At 38.5% G+C, this 23,452-nt stretch overlaps 1 protein-coding gene across 1 annotated transcript; it reads right to left on the bottom strand.

The window, feature by feature from the left end:
* Window positions 1–314: 314 nt before the first annotated feature.
* Window positions 315–22,182, bottom strand: LOC122744289. Its single transcript, XM_043989743.1, has 3 exons — window positions 21,077–22,182; window positions 2,738–2,933; window positions 315–1,261 (listed from the first exon to the last, which is right to left on the bottom strand). Exons 1-3 carry the CDS (start codon window positions 21,983–21,985, stop codon window positions 1,083–1,085), a joined length of 1,284 nt encoding a protein of 427 aa, XP_043845678.1. The 5' UTR covers window positions 21,986–22,182; the 3' UTR covers window positions 315–1,082.
* Window positions 22,183–23,452: the final 1,270 nt, after the last annotated feature.

Consider the following 23,452-nt stretch of genomic DNA (forward strand, 5'->3'; position numbering starts at 1 on the left):
TCCTATTTGGTTCAGCTTATCTCTCTAGGCTTTATCTGTCCTCTGGTTTAGTTTCTTAAGGAGGAGGTTCCTTGATGTGCCCCAGAGAACTTCTAGGGTGCTCTGCACCCCATGACATGGTCATGCATTCAATAAACTTTCCTTAAACTTTATATTATGGCTAGGGCACTATATTTAATGGGACCTCATGGGGGTGGGAAATAAAAAGTTTAGATAAGATACTGACTATACTTTCAGGGAACTCCCAGTCTAGTAAACATTTCTTTTCAATTCTTTTCTTTCTTTTCAAGAGAATTTTTCACCAACTTCATATGTATGGTTTTATGTATTTATTTAACTTATGCATTAATACAATACAAAAAAGACCAACAATATTCATATACTATATAAGAAACAATATCACTTAACTATGCATTAGAGATGGACATTATTTATAGGGATCACACATGATGAATGTTTCTCAAATGGGGTGATTCATAGTGCATTAATGAAGGGAATCAACATACAAGTACAGTCTCCATTCCTTATTTTGGCACATATTTGAAGAGAGACACTAAAGCTAATTGCAGACTCCTGTAATGGAACCTTTCTAAGATCCCTCCTAAATGTGGCAGACATCCTCTTTTCTATGTTTTGAAGATCCCTCCCAGCTGTCACATTCTGATTTTTATGTTCCAAAGTCCTTTCCTACTCTGACATTCTAAGATGATACATTTACAAATATGGGGGTGGGGTGGGGCAGAGCCCTAGTACTTCACTCTTTCTCATGAAAATCCTAAGGGATCAAGGACTGCATTTTTTATTTTTGTTTTTTTTTTTATCCTAGGTAACCCAGTGTATATGAAGCATAACAGTGATGTGTGTGTGTGTACATGTGTCTTTTCCAGTGTGTGAACTTGACAGTTCACTGGAATATTATATTTTGTAACCCAATTTTTTTTGGCCTGCATTTAAAGGCATGGAACCAAGATGACACCATTTTTTTCACTAGGAGTGTTTTGACTAACTTTGGAAGCTTTTGGAAGGATATCCTGGCTACATAGGTCTACCCTTTATAGAAGACCTGTGATCCTTGCTCTTGTTCACTCGAAGTGATCACCAAGCAGCCCATCACTTTTAAATTCTTCAACAATTTCTCTGGACTGTTTAGTGTTAGCTGACAAAGGTTGGAAAACATCTCTAGGATCCCCAGCTGTTGTCATATTGGTGAATAACTCTTCATTTGATTCCAGGCCCCTCAGTCCAAGATTCACACCATACCCTGAAAAGAATTCAGATACAAAAAAGAAATTATAAGCGATGATTAGAATTTGACGGTTAGATCAAGATAAACTCTTTGATTTTAAAATTGAAATATATAGATACACTGTTCATTACAAAGAACTATGAGATAAATAAAAGCAGACTATGACTTCAAGCTCCCTCCTCTTTCTGAAATTTTTTTCCCTCATCTATAAAATGGGTATAATGATGCCTGTACTACCTCCCTCACTGGATCATCTTGGGGAAAGCACATTATAAACTGTAAGGTACTACATGAACTCTTAATATTATTATCTCTGTGTATCTCTTTCTCCCCATGTCCCTCATCATCCCCCCTCCCCTAAGTGTAATGGACATTAAAAATTCTCTCTCCAATTTTTTTTTCTCCCAGAATTAGCTAGAGCCTAAATGCCAAGCAGCAATTCATGTAAATTAATAGATGCATAACATCCCTCACAAGGAACATGGTAGTCCTATTCTTTACTGCTCTGGTGAGATCACATCTGAAGTACTGTATTTAGTTCTCAGTGCTAGATTTTCAGGAAGAACATTGAAAGCAACCTGAGCTCGTTTTCAAAGGAGGACAGCTAAGACTGGGATGGGGATGGGGAGAAGGGACACCTCTAGAGACTATGCCACATGAGCATTGGTTGAGAGAATTGGAGATTTCTAGCTTGGGAAGGAGAAGCAGCTTGGGAGAGCAGAAGAACACTGGATTTCAAGGCAGAAATCTGGGTTTGAGTCCTAGTTCTTCTTCTTACTAAATGAATAATTTGGGGGCAAGTCATTTGACCTATCTGGGGCATGTGTTCCTTATTTTTTGCAGGAAGAGATTTGATTAGAAGTCTTCTAAGATCCCTTCTAACTCTAAATCTTTAGATTTAGGAAACTTTCATCATTAAAGAAAAAACAAATTAGTTCTGTTTGATCCCATAGGGTAGGACTAGGAATAACTGAAGGGAAAACTTCCTTGAAGTTAAAGCTGTGGTATGGCCTTCCTTGGGAGGGAGGAAGTTCTCCATCCCTGGAAGACCTCAAGGAAAGCTTGATGACAAGTTGCTGATATTGTAGGGGAGATGGATGATGTTTGAGTCAGAGGAACTGGGTTCAAATTCCATAAGATTGTAAACCCCTTAAGAGGAGGGGCTCTCTTTTGCTTCTTTTTATATTCCCCCCGACCCACCATCCCATAGCACTGTGCCTGGCTTATAGTGAGCACTTAATAAATGTTTACTGGCTGGCCTCTGACCCTTACCTTACCTGTGTGACCTAAGGCAAGCACCTTAATCTCTTAGGGCCACAGTTCCCTTATCTATAAAATAAGTATATTGGGGTCCCTCCATGAGTCTTCTGTAGGTTACGGGTTGACCTCAATATCCTCTGAGGATGTTTCCAACTCTGAAATACAACCCTTTTCTGATTACAAATGCTTTGGATATGCATTTTGAAATTTTGTGGAGGGCTGGCCACTTACCAGTATCAAAATTGAGCAGACACGCATCTTCTCCTTCCACTGTGACAGCAATGTTGTTCCTCTTAATATAGGTAGTTGTGATCTTCTTACATGTCAGCAAGATCTCAAGGAGCTGCTGGAGTGACAGGCCACTCACTTTTGGGTCTCCATCCATTTTGTAGGCATTGAAAACCTGATGGTAGATTTTCTTCATTACCTGAAATAATAGAACAATGGAGACCAAATCTTGGTGATTCCTTTGGCAAAGATCTCATATTTGTATATATTTCTTTCTTTCTTTGTTTCTTTGTTTCTTTTTTTTTTTTTTTTGCAGGGCAATGAGGATTAAGTGACTTGCCCAGGATCACATAGGTGTCAAGTGTCTGAGGCCAGATTTGAATTCAGGTCCTCCTGAATCCAGGGTATGAGAATTGGAATGACATCCCCTGCTGGGAGGGATATAGTGAGATCTGGCCTGAAAAGAAACCATGTGACTTTAGCATTCAGCAGTGACATTTTCTGGGGTTTTGAAGGTCAGTTTGGCATCAGGAAGTGATGTTTGCTCATGGGTCCTGTCAATCAAAGTTAATAGCCAATTAGTTTGGAGCTGTGTGTGTGTGTGTGTGTGTGTGTGTGTGTGTGTATGGCCCTTTTTCCTGTTTCACAAGAGGTTCTGGGAGTAGCTGCTGAAGCATTGGTGTTTTGGGTTCCTGACCTTGGTTTGGGAGGTCAGATGCTGGGGTCTCTTAGAGCTAGTTAGATTTTTACCTCTCTCTCCTCACCAAACTTCTTATGCACTTTAATAAATACTTAAAAGTCTAAACTCTTGCTAAAGCTTCTAATTTAAGGTGACCACTCATTAGATTTTAGACATCACAGCTAGAATTTTAGCCCCTTATAAGGGCCAGTGCTTTATCCACTGTGCCACCTAGCTGCCCCCTGTATGTATTACTTTCACATACAAACATACTTTATATTCATCATCTTATTTGAGCCTCATACCAATCTTATATCATTGGTGAGGCAGGGCTTGTTAATCTCTTTTTACATTTTGGTGTTTGGAGAGAAGAAATGATTTGATCCAAAGTTACAAAGCTAGTAATTGATAAAGCAAGAATGAGAACCCCCATCATACCTCCCAGATTATGGTGCCTAGTATTGGAAAGGATGATAGACATTATCTATTCTATCACTGTGATTTTATGGAGGAAGGAAATGAGACCTAGAGGGGGAAAGGGGCTTACTCAAGATCCCATAGTGAGTAGCAAAGCCAGGGCACAAACTGGAATTCTCAGACTCCATATCCAGTACACTTTCCACTGAAAGGTAGCTACTTATTTCTGGATCCCGATCTTGAATTAGGGCTTTCCTCTGGAAGCCATCTCCCAAATCTAGGAGTTAGGAGCATTTTGCATGTTACCACTGGACATCAGGGATCCTACCAGGATTATATGGAGGGGACTGACATGAAAAAATAAAAGAAGCTGAGAATCCTTTTTAGGTCATGGATTTTTTCTTTTTGTTTGTTTGTTTTTTGTGTGTGAGGCAATTGGGGTTAAGTGACTTGCCCAGGGTCACACAGCTAGTAAGTGTCAAATGTCTGAGGCCAGATTTGAACTCAGGTACTCCTGACTCCAGGGCTGGTGCTCTATCCACTGCACCACCTAGCTGCCCCAAGGTCATGTTTAACCATATAACTGGTGACTACAGTTTCCTTCTCACTTGAACCTTATCTCTCTCTATTGTGGGCCCAAGCCAGCTCTAAGTAGAGTCAATGGGTCCTGAAAAGTTTGCCATAACTGATAGGTAAATGCTATGACCTTCTTTTTCAAATTATGGGAAAAGTTGATTTTGAATGAATAGTAGGAAGGGCATATTTAGTGACATGTTCAGGTAAGATTTTGTTTAAAACATTAGGTATTACCTTGTAGAGATAACGTGGCATTGTGGACAGAACACAGCACTTGGAGTCAGGGAGACCTGGGTTTGAATACAACCTCTGACACTTATTAGTTCTGTGACCATTAGTAAGTCATTCAACCTACCTGAGCCTCAGTTCCCTCAACTGTAAAATGGGGATAATAACATTTATTTTGTAGAGTTGCTTTGAAGATCATATTATGTAATTTATATAAAGTGATTTGTAAGCCTTAAAGCACTATATAAGTGAGAGTTACCATTAATATTATCATTATTATTAATCAGGAGATATCACAACCTAGAAGATGGCCTTTTCTAAGCCCTACCCAATATGGTATTTTAGTACGTTGGAGCTTCATTTCTCAATCATGGTATTCATTTTGTAGCTTCAATAGACCAAGAATTAGTTACAAATTTGATGTCCACAAAAGTCAAAGCATTTCACGGTTGCCAAATTTTAAATGATAAAGAAAATATTAAAAATCCCTTCCTTTCCTTTGGTCTCAGTTTTCTCCTTTGTAAAATAAGGGTGTTGAGTCAGGGGGCTTCTGAAGGCCCTTTCTAGTTGATAGTCTTATTGTTTTAAGTGGGGCCTGTTAGCCTTGGCAGGCAACCCGCCTAGGGGAAGGTAACCCTGATTTTAAACCTCTGCTGCCTTGCGGCTATGTCCATATATGGGAAAGGCTTCCAGAGTTAACCCTGAGGAAAAATCAGGAGTCAGGGTCCCTTAGGCAGTTGGATGTTGGACATCACATCCCTCTGGCAACTCCTGCGGTGGCACTGGTGCCAAACTGTATTGGCTCTGCCTCTCCTTTGGATCCACCAATGTCTCAGAGAGGGAAAACCTGCTGCATGGCAACAGCTTGTTTTCCATATTGATCCATCCAGGCCAGTGCCCTGGAGAGGACACTCCAGCTACTCCTCATGGGGTAGATACAACCATGGGATACGGCAGTTACCGGTTATGTCACTCAGGAGCTGTGGCTCCAGTATCGGACTGCACAGCCACACTGTGGCCTGTGGCTCTTCAAGGTGCTGATCCATGGTCGTCCGAGACTGGTGGAGGCCTACTACTACTACTACTACTACTACTACTACTACTACTACTACTATTGTTCTAAGTATGCATATCCTCTAACATGCTAACAAAAATGTCATTTAAGGTCTTTAACATATATGTATATGCATATAGATACATACATACATATACAAACACACATATTATATGTATGTGCATACACATTAATTTAGAATTTTAAAACAATGATCAAGTACCTGTTAGTACTTGATGGAGATAGTTGGAGAAAGTTATCTTTGTCTCTATTTCCATGTAAGTTGGGCTTGTTTTTCTTTATAAGGTTTTGAGATCCTTCTTGAGACTTAACTAGCTCAGAATATTGTCATGACTTCCTGGTTCCTGGTTTACAAAAGAGCCAGGAAGAGTCCAGATCTGCCTTGAGAGGAAAGTACTTTGACTTTTTTTAAATCATGGGGAAAATTGAGTTTGAATGAATAGGAAGAAATGGTAGACCACTGTGGTCAAGTCAGAGTCAGCTGAGCTTTACTCAGCTGGTTCAACACAGTATATCCTCAATGCATCTCCTTGTTCTCTGGCCAAACCTATATAAATTTCCTTTGTTGACTGTTGAAAAACTCATGAATGTCTCATTCATTCTAATACTGAGCCTAAACTAGCAGGGGATTAACCTAAATAATTTCCTGCTCAGAATATCCCTGTATTAGACTGTTGGTATGAGTGCAAGGACCATCTTGTAGTTAAATTTTCTATTTCCTCTAACTCCACACACAGTAGGTTCATAAATGTTGGTTGAATGAAATGAGAAGGACCCATGAGGTATATGACTACAGGCCAGTAGAATTTAGAGTGGGGAGGGACAAGAAGGCAGCTGGCTCAAGAAGTAAAGAATCCAATGTCATCCTAGAAGGTAGATGGTAAAAGGTAATTCTTTCCTATATAGGAATCTTAATTCATAAGATTTAGATCTGGAAAAAGCCCTTAAGGACCACAGAGAATACAACCCTCTCATTTTGTAGAGAAGGAAGCTGACAGCCAGAGGGATTCTCTCATACAAACTTCCTGTATCTTGGTTATGGTTTCTGTAACTGGTCCATGGTTAGTATATTGGTTCAAACAAAACCGTGACTGCTTAAAATACATTTTCATAATGTCTAGTTCGTAGTTCTGTGCCCTCTTTTCAAAATGTTTATAAGAATATTTACTATTTGGGGCAGGTAGGTGGCACAGTGGATAGAGCACCAGCCCTGGAGTCAGGAGGACCTGAGTTCAAATCTGGCCTCAGACCCTTAACACTTACTAGCTGTGTGGTCCTAGGAAAGTCACTTAACCTCAATTGCCTAAAAAAAAAAGAATATTTAATATTTAGGATTTTTCTAACTAAGTGCCTTCTTTTCTCTGTGAATATAAACAAATTGACATTGCTTGCTAGGAAATGTATATATGCATACTGCCCTTTATGTATCTATATGGTAAGATAGTTATATATGTATATTGGTAAGTTGAGGTCTTTTCTCCATCACAGAATCCTGGTGAAGTTCTTTTTTGACTCCATATCTATTTTGGCATTCATATGTAGACTCCTGAGGGAAACTTGTAAATGCTTTTGAGCAAACATAGTTTTCCCCTATGGAAGATGCCTCAGGTCCATTTCTCTTGGCAATGGGAAAAAAGCTATTTAGAAGATAGAGAAAACTCATTAAAATCCTTTTGTTTTCCACTTACACAGACAGGAGTGTGTGTGTGTGTGTGTGTGTGTGTGTGTGTGTGTGTGTGTGTGTGTGTAAGGTAGCATTATTTTTGCTTTGCTTTTCTCTATCAAGGAAAATTCTATTTGGATTAGGAAAGATAAAACAAACTGATTAATAGGGAATTGAAGCCCAAGATAAGTGACTATATTGCCCATAAGAACCTTGCTACCTTTAGTGGATTCAAGTCTTCAAGTAAAAGTTGGATGACCACTTGTTGGGGAGTTGTAGAAGAGATTCCTACTCAGCTTCAGTGCCCTCAGAGAGAATTTCCAGCTCTGAGATTCAGTGATCTTCCAGTGACTGATAAACAGATTGCAGCAATGTAGTATAGTATGCTGCTTAAGTTGGAATCAGGAAGAACTAGGTGACACTAATTCTCTAATGGAGAGCAAACCACTTAAAATCTCTGAGCTTCAGTTTCTTCATCTGTAAAATGGGAATAATAAGACAGTACATCACCACAGAGTTGTTGCAAAACTCATATGAAATAAAATATGTAAAGTGCCTTGCAAACTTTAAAGGACTATAATAACTTTATTTTAAAAAATGATTTTCCTAGATCTAGCATGTCCTTTAAAGAAACTGGAGGTGAAATAATCTAGTAGAAATATTTTAAAACTTTAAAATTCTCCTTAAAGTGGATGATATAATGATAACTTGGTAATGAAACAATAGCTAGCATTTATATAGTGCCTATTATGAGCTGGCACTATGCTAAGCGCCTTACAAATACTTTCTCATTTAAACCTCACAACAACCTTGAGAAGTAGTTGCTATTATTATCCTCATTGTACAGTTAAGAAAACTGAAGCAGACAGAAGCTAAGTGACTTCCCCAGGGTCACAAGTTTATAAGTAAGTGTCTGAGGTGATATTTGAACTCAGGTTATCCTGACTACTGGATCAATGCTCTATCTATTGTGCCCCCTAGCTGCCAGAACTAAAAGAATATAGAACTATTCAACTCAGTTTGTTTCTGTTTTCTCTGTCAAGGAGAATAGTCTACTGGAATGGAAAGGATAGAACAAAAATGGATCTCAGGGAGATGAAACCCAATATAAGCATGAATATAGTAAGAGAATACTTTGATGAGCTAAAGTCACTGGGCCCAGATGAACTATATTCCACAGTAATAACAAGTTACATTTACATGGCACTTTAAGTGTTCAAAGTGATCCACACATACATCATTTGATCCTGACTATATAGATCTCTGAGGAAAATACTGTAAGTATTATCCCCACTTTACAGAGGAAAAATATTGAAGGTATAAAAAAAATTAATTGATTTTCTCATGGTCATACAGCTAATTTCAGAACATAGATTTCTCCTTACTCCCCATCCTACATTCTACTAGATCATGCTACTCATCTTATGAGAAGTTTTGAAAGAAATGGAAAAATGTGACCATTGAATCACTACCAATTCCTGGCAAAATTCTTCAATGTATTATTTGATAGATGGTACTAATGAACATCTAGAAAAGAAAGCAGTGATCATAGAGAGACATATAATTTGATTTCGTATAAGTTATATGCCAGACTAATGTCATTTCCTTTCCTGACAGGGTTACTAAACTGTTAGATAAGAAAAATGCTATTCAGAGGTGTGCTAGTAAATTTTTAACAACTGGATCTCAGGGGGAAAAAAAAGACGTGACATAATTTTAATTTCATCTTTAATTTTCAACTAACATTTTCTCTATTATTTTCTTAAGTCTGGAAAATCAGCAAAATAATAAGCCAAGCCCTGATTTGTAACAGTTGATGATTTCCTACATGTAGGAAATTTTTAGCTCACACTGAAAAAATTTAATAATTAGTTCTCATTGAGGTGTAATAACCTGGTTACAGTCCCCAACTTGATATAGTTTACCTTGATTTTAGGAAAGTATTTGACAAAATCTGTCCTGCTACCCTTGTGAACAACACAGAGAGATGAGGGCTAGACATTAGTACAGTTAGTGAATTTGAAACTGGCTAATGGCTAGAGTCAAAGAATAGTTATTAATGGCAAGTTGGAAGGCAAAAGCTAATAGATCATCACATGATTTGTCTTTGGTTTTGTATGATTCATCATTTTATCAGTGGCTTGAATAAAGTCATCTATGATGGGATTATTAAATTTTCAGAAAACACTATGCTAGGAATAATGACTTCTATAGCTAGGACCCAAAAGGATCTTTTTAATCTAGAATGTTGGACCAAATTGAATATAATGAAATTTAATAGAGATAAATGTAAAATCTTAAATATGGGTTAAAAAAAACTGACCTCATGTCACAAAGGTGTGACTAGACAGATGTTTGAGAAACATCTGTGAGTTTTAGTTGACTGTAAGCTCCACACAAGTCAATGATATCATTGTGGCAGCCCAAAAAGTCAATGTGATCTCAGGCAACAATAGAAAGATTTAGTATCCATAATTAGGAAAATGAAAGTTCTACTTTATTTGCCCCAGTCAGACCACAAAGTATTATACTTGCTTCAGGATGCTACATTTTAGGTAGGACATTGATAAGATATAGAGCATCCAAAGGAGGTTAACTATGATGATAAATGGCTTTGAGATTATGTCATACAAAGATAGGCTGAGAAAACAGGAGATGTTTAGCTTGGAGAAGAGAAGACTCAGGGGCAGCTTGATATCTGTCTTCAAGTTGTTGAAGGGCTATGTCATAGAGAATTTGAAAATTGTGAAAGAGCAATAGATGCTCTCTTTGGATTTAGATGGGACAACTGGGATCAGTGGATAGAAAGTACATATGGCGGGGCAGCTAGGTGGTACAGGGGATAAAGCACCAGCCCTGGAGTCATGAGGACCTGAGTTCAAATTTGACCTTAGACACCTGACACTTACTGGCTGTGAGACCCTGGACAAGTCATTTGACCCTCATTGCCCCACCAAAAAAAAAAAGTACATATGGCCATTGGAACTATATAAAAGTGAAATGGGCTACCCTGAGAGGAGATGAACTTCTGGAGAAGGCCACTTGTTGGATATATTATAGAGAGGATTGTTGGTCAAACAAAGCTTGGTCCAGATATGGTCTGTAAGGCTCCTTTTAGATTCTATGATTCCATGATTCTGTAATGGTGGAGCAAAAGCTTGAACCAGCATCCCCTGTGTTCAAATCCTTTGTGCTTCTGCCTCCAACCACCATTCATTGACAAGAAAATTATGTACTTTGCTGCTCATATGCCTTTTGTGACTATAAGCTCTGAACAAGTTTGCATATTAATTGTTCCCCAAATTATCAAGTAAAAATCTTATTTTAGGCCTATTTTGTTTTTCTTGTATAAAAGAAGGGAAGTGGAGGAGGAAGTTTGCTTTTTTTGGGGGGTGGGGTGGGGCAATGAGGGTTAAGTGACTTGCCCAGGGTCACACAGCTAGTAAGTGTCAAGTGTCTGAGGTCACATTTGAACTCCGCTCCTTCTGAATCCGGGGCCAGTGCTTTATCCACTGTGCCACCTAGCTGCCCACTAAGAAGTTTGCTTATTACACTTAAGGAATTGGGGAAATTTCTGGAACACATGGAGGGTTAAGGAGAGACTGACAGCAGCAATAGTACTGAATGATTTCTCTACCTCTCTCCTTTCAACCCTATCTTCCAAAGCTGTTAAGGTGTGTGTATTGGAGGGAGGAATCTCACAAATTGTTAAAAAGCACTATGGGGGGGGGCGCAGCTAGGTGGCACAGTGGATAAAGCACCTGCCCTAGATTCAGGAGGACCTGAGTTCAAATGCAGCCTCAGACACTTGACACTTACTAGCTATGTGACCCTGGGCAAGTCACTTAGCCCTCATTGCTCTTCAGAAAAAGAAAGAAAGAAAGAAAGAAAGAAAGAAAGAAAGAAAGAAAGAAAGAAAGAAAGAAAGAAAGAAAGAAAGAAAGAAAGAAAGAAAGAAAGCACTATGGACCAGGAAGGCATAAAAACCTTATTTTTAATAAAAGAAAGATTCATGGAGGCTAAGTCTGAGAGAATCACTTGGCCACACTTGATTCTGTGCTGTCTTGTGACAATTTCTTTAGTTTTTCTTGTAGCAGATTTAGTACCTAACATGAAAATCCTCAAGGTACTTATGGAGTTGCTAAAAGCACAATGTAGGAATCTAAGTTTTAGAAACTGATTTGGGAAAGGCCACAGTCACATAGTAATAATGGAACTTTGATAGATTTTAAGGCGAATGTCAGTTTTTAGTGCTATTTGTTTTAAAAACAAGGATTCCACAGCCACAGAATTGATATCTATCCCATAGAAAGATCTATGATGATCCTGTGAGCTTGGGTTTCTAGTATTAGCACTTGAGATGAAGATTTCAAAAAAAAATAACAGTTCATCAAAAGAAGATGGCAATGCCATTGATTGTATCTGATAGTTTGTCTGGAACATCCTAACCCAGATACTCAAAACCAACAAACTGTTAGCTCCAAAAAGATCATTTGAGTACATTTTTGCTACAGCTATGATTTATATCTTTGTAATAAAATACTCTTAGTAATTTAGAGTTGAGTGGGTCTTAGAAGGCAGTATTGTTTAAACAGAAAAAAACATTGTATTTATTATAAGAAGACCTAGGTTTGAATCCTAACTCTGTTGGATCCTGGGCAAGTTATTTTATTTTTCTCGGTCTTAATTTCCTTGTCAGTAAAATGAGGCAGTTGAAGAAGGTAACCTCTAAGGAATATGGTAGCTAACAAGCTATCAGGGCTTCTAGATCAAAGGGGGGAAAAATGGGATTAGTCAAAAAAAAAAAAAGGGTTCAAGCGCCAAGGAGTCACAGTTAATATTAAAGAAGACAAAGTAGCTGCCACCATAAAGAGTCAGGAGTACAATATTACATGATACAAAAGATTGAAAGCTTAAAATAAAAAATAATTCACCTGGGAAAACAGTCTAATTCAACAAGGGAAAATGGAACTTCAATGAAATAAATGACTTCCAAGCATTCCTGATAAAAAGGCCAGAACTGAATAGAAATTTAAAAATGCAATCACAAGAGTGAAGAACATAGATAAATGAAGTTGATCAATTGGAAGGGACTAGATTATGATGAATAATTAACATTCTAATATGGGGAGAAGAAAAAAGTTTCTACTCAGAATCTCTAGTCTTCAACAGTTATAAAGTTAAATAGGAGAGTCAGAGGACCTGGGGTTTGATTTTGTTCTGTTCTTATGGTCTTATGAGAAGAAGGAAATGGGAGGGAAAGGAAAAGTTGTAGGACACAAAATAAATCCATATAAATCATTAGCTTTTCTGCATATTACTAACAAAACCCACCAGGAAGGGATGGTAAGAGAAATTACATTCAAAATAATTTACAGAATGTATAAAATATTTGAGAGTCTGTCTACCAAGACACGCAAAAACTATATGAATATAACAAATAATAGCTAACATTTATCTAGTACTTACTATGTTCAAGGCACTGTGCTAAGTGCTTTACAAATATTACCTCATTTTACCCTCATAAGCTACTCTGAGAGGTAAGTACTATTATTGTCTCCATTTTACAGTTGAAGAAACTGAGGCAAACAGAGGTCAAGTGGCTTGCTCAAGGTCACATGGTCAGTAAGTGTCTGAGGCTGGACTTAAGCTTAGGTCTTCTTGTCTCTAGGCCCAGCACTCTAACCATTGTACCACCTACTTGCCAAATACTACAAAACACTCGATGTAGAAATACTGACCAAAAGAGTCAAGAAATATTAATTGCTCATGGATAGGCTGTGCCAATAAAATAGGAATGATAGCATTAATTTATTTAGTGCCATACCAATTTAACTATCAGAGGATTACTTTTGTGTGTGTGTGTGTGTGTGTGTGTATGTGTGGCAATTGGGGTTAAGTGACTTGCCCAGGGTCACACAGCCAGTAAGTGTTAAGTGTCTGAGGCCGGATTTGAACTCAGGTACTCCTGACTCCAGGGCTGGTGCTCTATCCACTGCACCACCTAGCTGCCCCCAGAGGATTACTTTATGAAGCTAGGAAAAATAATAATGAAATTTATTTGGAGGAGCAAAAGGTCAAAATATTATAGAAAATAATAGGAAATGTCAGAAGGAAAGTAGCCTATCTAATGTCAGATCTCAAACTATTTAAAAAGCAGTAATCATCAAAATTAAAGGTGTTGGTTAATAAAGGGAGAGATTAACCACCCAAACATATCAGGTACACAACACACAAAAGGAAACAAGACTAGCAGTCTTGTGCTAGATAAACCCCAAATCCCCAGGCACTGAAATAAGGAATAGTGGAAAAAACAGAAAGCAGGGTAATAGGAATTAGACCAACATCTCATACCATATACCAAGATAAGCTCCAAATGGACACATGACTTTAGATATAAAAGATCACAGCATAAACAAATTAGAGGAACAAGGAAGAAAATAATCTTTTAGAATTGTGGATAAAAGAGAGTTCATGATAAAACAAGGGAAAAGATCACAAAGGAGAATTGTGATTATATAAAACTAAAAAGTTTTCACAACAATGCCAATGTAGCTGAAATTTGAAGGCAAATAGTTAACTATGAAAAAAATTTTGCAGTAAGTTGCTCTGATATGCAATTCATATCCAACATACATAAACAACTGAATCCAATATAAAAAAATAAGAGCTATTAACCAATAAATACATTGTCAAAAGAAAAGATATGATCAGGTAGTTCTCAAGGGATAAATCTAAGCTATCAAGAACCATATGAAAAAAATGCTACAAATTGCTAATAATTAGAGGAATGTAAAGTAAAGCAACTCCAAGGTTCTACATCATACTCATCAGATTGGCAAAGATGACAAAAAGGAAACTGACAGTTCTTGGAGAGGCTATGGGAAAAGTGACACATTATTGTGTGATACCATACATTGTTGGTGGAGCTGTGAATTGGTTTAGCCATTCTGAAAGGCAATTTGGAATTATGTCCCAAAAGTCACTAAACTGCATATGCCCTGTGGTCCAATACTAGGTTGATACCCCACAAAAATAAAGAACAAAACCCAAAAGAACAAAGAAAGAGAGAAAAGATGCCATACATACAAAAATACTTATGGCAGCTCTTTTAAGGACTAGAAATTAAGGAGCTGACCATCAATTGGGGAATGGCTGAACAAATATGATATGTGAATGTAATGTATTTTATTATAAGAAATTATTAAAAGGATAGTTTAAAAGAAACTTGGAAGACTAGTATGGAGTGATACAGAGTGAGGTAAGAAGACAGAGGACAATTTATATAAGAACATTACAAATAAATGTAACTTTTAAAGACAAAAGCTCTGATTAATGAAATAACCAACTGTGATTAAATGGTTGAGAAAGCATGCTACCCATCTCTAAATGGAGAGGTAATGGACTCAAGGCATAGAACAAAACATACATTTTTAGACATGGAAAATGTGGGAACTTATTTTGGTTGACTATAGATATATATTTCATGTTTTTCTTTTTCTTTCCTTCAATTGAGGTATGAATTGGAATGAAAGAGGTATAAGGATAGGAGTAGTAAATTAAAAGGAAAGAAAGAACAGAGGGCAATTTAATAATTTTTAATGCACAGGAGAGAAGAGAAGAAAGGCCAGGCAGAATCCAAGGCGAACAGAACAGCTTTGAAAATTATATTGAATTTCTTACATATTTTAAAAGGAAAGCAAGTTGTACATAACTGAGATTCATACTTGTGTATACTGTCCTCTTTTTCTATTCTGCTATGTACATGGGGACACCCATTTAGGGATATTTGTTAGGTTCAGAATAAAAAATAAAATAAAATAATTGATTTATTTACTAGTTATACTAAAATGGTTATATTTCTGCCTATTTCTTCAGCCCTGTTGCTCTCTTCTTACAATCCAAAAGATCTCTCATTTTAAAATGCCCTGGAACCAGGTACTATGGATATTGAGTATGGTGATTAAATAAGCTGCAAGTTAGTCACCCTGAGTTGTTTACCTTCGACCATCACCAAATCTATCTGATAAAAATGATTTATTGACTTTAATATGAAAACAGTCAAAGAACAAAACAGCTGTAGAGTAGTCAAGTCTCACACCCTCAAGTAAACATTTCTCTGCTCATAAAATGCCTAATTTTGACTTTGATGTTTATGAGCCTGAAGCATTTATCACCTTGGTGTAATTTTTGTTTTCTACTATGAAGTAGCTGGAATGCTAATCTTAGTTTTACCATTAGCTTTGCAATTTCCTGTAGTAAAAGAACAGGGACCCTAGAATGTGCAACATAGAATGACATACCTGGAAGGGATTTCGGAACATAAAACATAATGTAAGATCTGGAAGGGGCCTTATAGATCATATGTATGAGGAAAGAGAAGGGAAGTGTCTTGTTAAATATCATATGGCAAGTCAGTGCCAGATTCAGGTCCACTAACTACCAGACTATTTTAGCAGTATACAGATTTTTACAAAGCTTCACAGGAAAAAGTGGTGTGTGTGTGTGTGTGTGTGTGTGAGAGAGAGAGAGAGAGAGAGAGAGAGAGAGAGAGAGAGAGAGAGAGAGAAATACATTGCAATAGGCTAATGTGCCTGTCAACACAAAAGTTCTCTTGAATAGAAATCTCCTGGTAATCCCATATGGCTACAAATAACAGAATAAAACAATTGTAGGTGCCTCAAGGAACAATGTGAAGATGGATGTAAATGAAGATGAGTTTAAGTTATCCATAGCAAAATATCAAGGATGACTTCAATGGAGGAAATAACATAAAAGAAATTCCTTATCAAGGTCTGGAAAAGGAGACAAGGTTAGTAATATAGCAAGAATGTGGGATAACATATGATTTACCTCAGTGCTAAATTGTAATTTACAAATGATTTCTAAAAAAATAATCCAAGGAATACCTCTAGTATATTGAGTAAATACCCTTTGGAGAATTTATAGGAAAATATGAATGAATTGCAGAAGATGAGAGGAGGTGGAGGGGTTACAGTTTGCATCAGTGCAAGGACTATATAGACTAATAAGATACAAAGAGACAAGAGGACCAAAGAATGAGATCAGGACTATAACCATGAAAAGGGGTTGAGACATAGATGATGACCCAGTAAAGAAGACTGAAAAAACATGGCTAGACAAGTAAGGAAACCATGTTGATGCATTGACACAAAAACCCATATAATGTGTTTCATTACTCTTTTCTTGTAAGTGGTTTTTTTTAATTAATTTTTATGGTCTTTAGGAACATATATTACTCCAAGGAAATGTAAAAAAACTGTAGCTTTTAAAGAGCCCACCTCAGTGACTGCTAATGGTAGTTAGTATCTATTGGTACTCTATAGAGAAGTGAAGCTTTTCAAAGCTAATTTAAGTCCACAATAAAATAGGATTAGTTGTACCAAATAAAAAAAAGTGAGGTTAAAAGCCCCAAATTGACAAGCTGTTGCTGCAAAAGTCTAATTTCCATAAAATTAGAACAGACCTGTAGAGGGATTTTTATATATTCTTCCACAGTGTGGCATAGGATTCCTGAAGTTGGAAGAACAATGAGAAGAGTAGTTTTAAAAGGGAAACCAATTATTTTTATGAATATGTCTATGCATGTCATAGACAAAACAAAGACTGGAGTACTGAAGCTTGGAGAAAGGTAATTTTTACTATTAAAATTTACTTTTTCATTCAAGGCCATAACGAAATCATTGTCAGAAGTTTAAATGACCTTTAAGATCTGGGTGTCTTTCTTTTTTGTTTGTTTGTTTGTTTTGTTTTGGGGTGAGGCAATTGGGGTTAAGTGACTTGCCCAGGGTCACACAGCTAGTAAGTGTCTGAGGCCAGATTTGAACTCAGGTACTCCTGAATTGAGGGCCGGTGCTCTATGCGCTGCGCCATCTAGCTGCCCTGGATCTGGGCATCTTTACAAGACCCTAAACAGAAGATTTAAAAAATTCTACTGGGCCTGGAATTCTAGAGGATAATGGGGATAGGGACCTGACTCATGATTTCATTGGTATAAAGAACTCCTGGATGAGAAATTCCCTAAACCCTGAAATCCCTCAACTAGTTTTTCTCTCTTTTTTGCAACTTGCAACTTGCCTACAACACTGAAACATTAAGTGACTCACTTGCCTAATGTCATAACCCAGTTGTTGTTTTGTCCCTCATTCTCAAAGCAGACCATGACAGATACCATGACTCGAACTGAACTGGATTTAAGTGAGGAAGGACTGTACAAAATCACCAGCCTCAATCTCTCTTCCAGAACCATCTGGGTCCAGTGGTAAGATATACATTAGAACGACTGGAGAAGGCCCCAGATGTTTAAGGCAATTGGGGTTAAGTGACATGCCCAGGGTCACACATCGAGTAACTGTATGAAGTGAGATTCGAACTCAAGTCCTTCCCACTTCAGGGCCTGTGCACTCCACTTTACCACCTACCTGCCCTACATAAGCCAGTATTGTCTGTTTGTTTTTGTTTTGTTTTGTTTTGGCAGGGCAATGAGGGTTAAGTGACTTGCCCAGGGTCACACAGCTAGTAAATGTCAAGTGTATGAGGCCAGATTTGAACTCAGGTCCTCCTGAATCCAGGGCCAGTACTTCATCCACTGTGCCACCTAGCTGCCCCCAGCCACTATTGTCAAAGGTGAGACTTAAAAACCTAGGTTTTTCCAGAATCTGTGTCTGACTTTCTAAACACTACATCATGCTACCAAATGAAATAATATATGAAGAAACAGAATTATTCTGGAATAACAGCAATTCCAAAATGAAGATGTAATACTATACACCATACTATACATGCTTTAAACCTTTGCACATGTCACAAAGGTTAAGGAGGTAGAGATAACTATGTATCAATACTGTATGAACTCACTTGATTGAAGTATCACTAAAAACTTGTGGAATAGAATCAAGGCTAGATAGGGGGAAATGGATGGTTAATCAAAGGTATAATATCAAATGTGATAAAAATTCAGTATCATGATAAAAAAAGTCAACATTTTGTAAATGCCAAAGCTGAATCATTTAAGAAAAGTGATTGCAGCAAAAGGAGAATATATTTTATATTAGAAAGGATTTTTTAAGATGTTAAAAATTGTAAATTATTTTGTTTTAATAAATATAATTGTTACTTTATCCCAGTTAAATTGCTCACCACTGCAGAATTCCAGAAACATTAGGGGCAAAGTCCAGCTTGTACCTAAACAGAAACCCTCTTTACAACATCACTAACAAGTGTCTATCTACTTTCTAGTTGAAGACCTCTAGGCAGCAAGAACCCACCATTTTCCATTCTTTGGTTCTATCATTAAGATTAGGCCTACATCGAGCCCAAATCTAACTTCTTGCAATTTGTCATAGGAAGTCTTAGGACATAGTTGAAAGGTACTTTAGTCTGATTTCATCTAGCCTCTTCACTTTACAGATAAGAAAAATAAAACCCAGAGAAAACTTATTGGCTCAAGGTTATGCAGCTAGTAAGAATAAGAGCCAAGATGTCAACATCCTTATTCAAAATCCAGTGATTTCTTCCAACATTCCATTCCACCTCCTAGGCATTCATCCTAGTTCTGTCTTCTGGGACTGAGAAGAACCAATCCAATCCCTTCTTTGTGACAATCCTTCAAGTATTTGAAGACAGCTATGTTTCTTCAGTAAACCTTCTCTTTTCCAAACCTTCTCTTAGGAAAGAAACAGGGCCTTATTCACTGACCCACCCAATCATAACAATACTAGGTCAACAAGAATTCCTGCATGTACCCAAGGAAAACACATATTGTGATTTAAAAAAAATCTGAAGTTCAACAATTCCTTTATGTCTATTACCCCCAATATAATTGATTCCTGAACATAGTCCTCACTCTGAAAATGGTAGGTAGCTATGGTGTCAATGGAAAGAGAATTTTACATCAGAAAATCTGCATTCAAGGCCTGTTCTGCCATTTACCAGTTGTGTGACCATAGGCAAGTGATTTAACATTTCTAAGTCTTTCTTCCCTTTTGTAAAATGGGGATAATATACAGTAAAACAATAGGGTTGTTTTGAAAATTAAATAAGATGATGGGTGTAAAGCTATAATTAATGTAATAAAATGTTACAATATTATTACATATTGGGGCAGCTAGGTGGTGCAGTGGATAAAGCACTGGCCCTAGATTCAGGAGGACCTGAGTTCAAATCCAGCCTCAGACCCTTGATACTTACTAGCTGTGTGATCCTGGGCAAGTCACTTAACCCTCATTGTCCCGTAAAAAAAACAAAAACAAAAACAAAAACAATATCATTACATATCTCTAGAAGGATGATTATAATACAAGCACCTTTAGATGAAAGACTGTGTCTATTACAATTTTTGTATCAACAGAGCACCCACCATAAGGCCTGTCATATAGTAAAATACTTAACAAATTTTTTTGTTGAAAAAAAGTTTATAAATATACATTGAAAAATAATTACACAGAATTTCTTCTCTGAGGCCTCATCATGTTTTGGAGATGACTTGAATTTTCAAATACTCTTTTAGAAGAGAATAAGCTCTGGCAAGTTCTACCCAAATTAGTGTATAGAAAAAGTTATGGTAAAAGCTCTTTTTCTGTTTCTTATAATTCAAATAAACATTCATTTTTACTGTGATTGGGTTTTTTTAAGTAATGCAGATGATAATAGAGTACACTCAAGTTTTGTAAAAAGACAGGGGTTTTTTTGGAGGGGGAAAGTGATTATGGTCCATATTTAGACCAACATAGTATATCAAAAATAATTTTTTCTATAGAAATCAATTCCTCTCGAGTTGAAGAAAAAAATTGTGGATTTTGTATATTAGAAAAAGCCTTTCTTTTCCTTCAAAGGAGGGTTGGGATTTATATTTTGGGAGTCTCCATTCCTGAAATATAGAGCCTCTTGTAAATTGGGGATGTTGCAAGTAAAAATCCTATGAAAGCAAATACTAATGAAGGGAAAATCAAATTTCATAAAATGGTTTGGGGGCTTCTAGTAGGGCCTATTATAATAAAAAATACAGATGATCTCTTATCACCCTAAAAAAGGCCAGTAGGGAGTGGGAGGGCTTGGATCACTGCTATGGGACAACCCAGAGGCTTTGGGGCCCCTCTATCATTGCCTTTGGGTTAAGGACCATGGAGGGAATTATTTAACTAATCTAGGCCTCTATAATGAGTATCATACCTGTGTAACTTATACAAGTTGTTGTGAAAATCAAATATATTAGACTGGCATAGTTATATAAATTCAAAATATTTTGTGCCCCATCCTAAGAGTGTCTAACAAACAGGTCCTAGGATTCCATGGTAATCTCCCTACCCTACCCTCTGCAGTGAGGGGGTGGGGCATAACGTGGAAGCATGGATGACTGTCTCTGTGAATGGCTCACATACAAATCCCTGAGGTCACTGCTCTTCAATGCCAGTTCTCTCACCTTGGTGCCCAGGAAGACAGGGAGGTCAGTGAATAATGCCTACTATTTTGAGTGACTTAAAGACAGTCTTCCATCCTGCACCTCCCCAAATTAATTTTGTCCTCACCATACTCATCTTCGTACCCAGGCTCCATATAGGATGTCAGCCTTGTGTGCCTTCTACAATGTGCCTAGTGAGAACCAATTAGTTATAGAATCCTAGGACCACTTTATGAGTGCCTAAGACAGCCTTAGAGACTGGCCCACCCAAATGATCCCCTTACCTTGGTGTCCAGGAAGATGAGGATGTTGGTTCTTGCTTGGCAGGCTTCCTGCTCCAGTAAGTTAAGCAGGTGCTGTTGGAAGGCTCCTAGCCGAGGGAAGAAGCGTCCATTGTTCCAGTAGTTGTTCATGGGGACCAAATCCGCTCCCAAAGGCCGGAGAGAGCGAATGCTGCCCTGGTCTAGGATCACTTGCTGTGAGCGGGACAGCCGCAAACCCCCTGCTCTTGCGTGCAATGTCGTCAGTTTCAGCACCAGACCCGAGCGGACAGCAACCACTACACCTGCTAATCCCACAGGGCGGGCAACCCTCCCCAGCACAGGCACTTTGGTCCAGGGCCCAATCTCACATAAAGATGAAGGCTCCTTTGGGCCCCAAGCACCAGAAGGCTCCCGCAGCTTCTCCAACTCTGCCTCTACCTCTACCTCTGCCTCTGATTCTGCCTCTGGCTCCGTCTCCATCTCGGGTGCTGCATCTGGCTTATGTTTGAGCTCCTGCTCAGGCTCCCGCTCCTGCGCCGGCTTTGCTTCTGCCCCTGCCTCAGCTTCTGTCCTTGTCTCTGCCCTTTCCTCTGCCCCTGCCTCTGGCTCTGGTTCCTCTTCCTGCTGCTGAGCTAGATCCAAGACCCTCCATCTCAGCTCTACCACACTAGCCCACAACGCAGCGTACAGCAGCAACAGAGCGGCCAACGTGGGGCCTAGTGCTATATCCTGCCCTGACCACTCCCCCTTCCATGTCCATGTCCAAGTCCATGTATCGGCCTCTGGGCTCGATCCGCTCCCGGCTGTAGTAGGCGACGGCCCCCCTCCAGCTCCGGCTACTGCCACAGCTAGGATGAGGGCTTCAGGCCCCATGTTTACGGCTGCCAGACCTCCAGCCCCACCAGGGGCCTGTCCACCCATGACCTCCATCTTCAGATGCAGCTGTGCACACTCAGCCTGGGCCCCAGCTCCCTTCTCTTTCCTGCCCCACTTCAGCTGCGGCCTCAAGCCTTCCTTCTCTCCCTGATCTGCTTAGGCTGTGGCAGCCTCCGTCTCAGACTTCTCCGCTCAGCGCAGTACCCACCTTCCACTCTCCTCCACTGCTGGTGGCTCCTCCTCCTTTTCCCCCTCCCACATCTCCACCCTTTCCTCCTCTCCCTATGCCTCCTCCTACTGCTTCCCCTCCTCCTCCTGGATTAGATATTTATAGAATTTTATATTCTCTGTCCTAGGATTTCTTCCAATTCTGACATTCGGTGTTCTGTTTTAAAAATTCCTCTCCCTCTGATAGATTATACTCTAAAGACCATCGAAACACTTACAGTCTATATTTTCTCAGGTCTGAAAGTCTATGACTCAATCTACTCATCAGATCTCTCTCACTTTGGTCACTCTGGTCTAAATTGTAACTCTCATTCCTTCCAGAGAAAAGAGAGGCCATGTTGTATTCTATCATCTTCCTCCAATAGAGCACAAGCTCTTTGAAGGCAGGGATTCGTTCATTTTGTTCTTTGTATGCTTTGTGCCTAGTTCAGTGCCTGGCTCTAGCTGGCATTTAATAAATGCTCATCATAAGAATGAATGATTACTATTTTCCAGGCCATAAGTCCTGGTTCTGACCAGAAAATGAGTTCCTTTTTCTGAGTCTCAGTTTTCCTATGTGTAAAATTAGGGGGGGGGCTGATGAACCCTTTGTTTCAAAAATTTTATCAAAAAACCAGTTGCTGGTTTAAGCATGTAGATACTAACTTTTACCATTCTATCCTTCTCCCCTTTTCCTCCCCCCCGACACTGGGTTCCTGGGAGAGCAAAGCCAGCCCAGTCAGGCTTGTAGGAAAGGATGGCTATAGAAATCAACTAACTGTTCCTAACGAGCAAGATCTAATATCTGGACCTGGAATATTCTCTCCACCCAATGGAGAACTGTTGAACAATCTCTGTCCAGGAAAGTATTTAGTTTCAGAACAGAGAAGTCATTGGGGCCAGATGGAGAAAAGATTCTCAAAGGTTTTCATCCTGGTGACTTAAATATCCATCTTCCTAGCCAAATAAAAATAATTATTATAATTATTAATAAATTGCATTTCTATAGAACTTTAAATTTTTAAAAATTATTAAGCATCAGGGGCAGCTAGGTGGCTCAGTGGATAAAGCACCAGCCCTGGATTCAGGAGTACCTGAGTTCAAATCCCGCCTCACACACTTGACACTAGCTGTGTGACCCTGGGCAAGTCACTTAACCCCCATTGCCCCGCAAAAAAAAAAAATATTAAGCATCTATTTGATCTCCCTCTTACCTCCCCCTTTCATTGAGAAAGAAAAAAAAAAAGAAAAACCAAAACCTTTGCAATACATTTGCATATTCAAGTAAAGCAAATTCCTACATTGGCTATGTAA

This window comes from Dromiciops gliroides, chromosome 2 (genome assembly GCF_019393635.1).
Source record: "Dromiciops gliroides isolate mDroGli1 chromosome 2, mDroGli1.pri, whole genome shotgun sequence".
Lineage (NCBI taxonomy): Eukaryota > Metazoa > Chordata > Mammalia > Microbiotheria > Microbiotheriidae > Dromiciops > Dromiciops gliroides.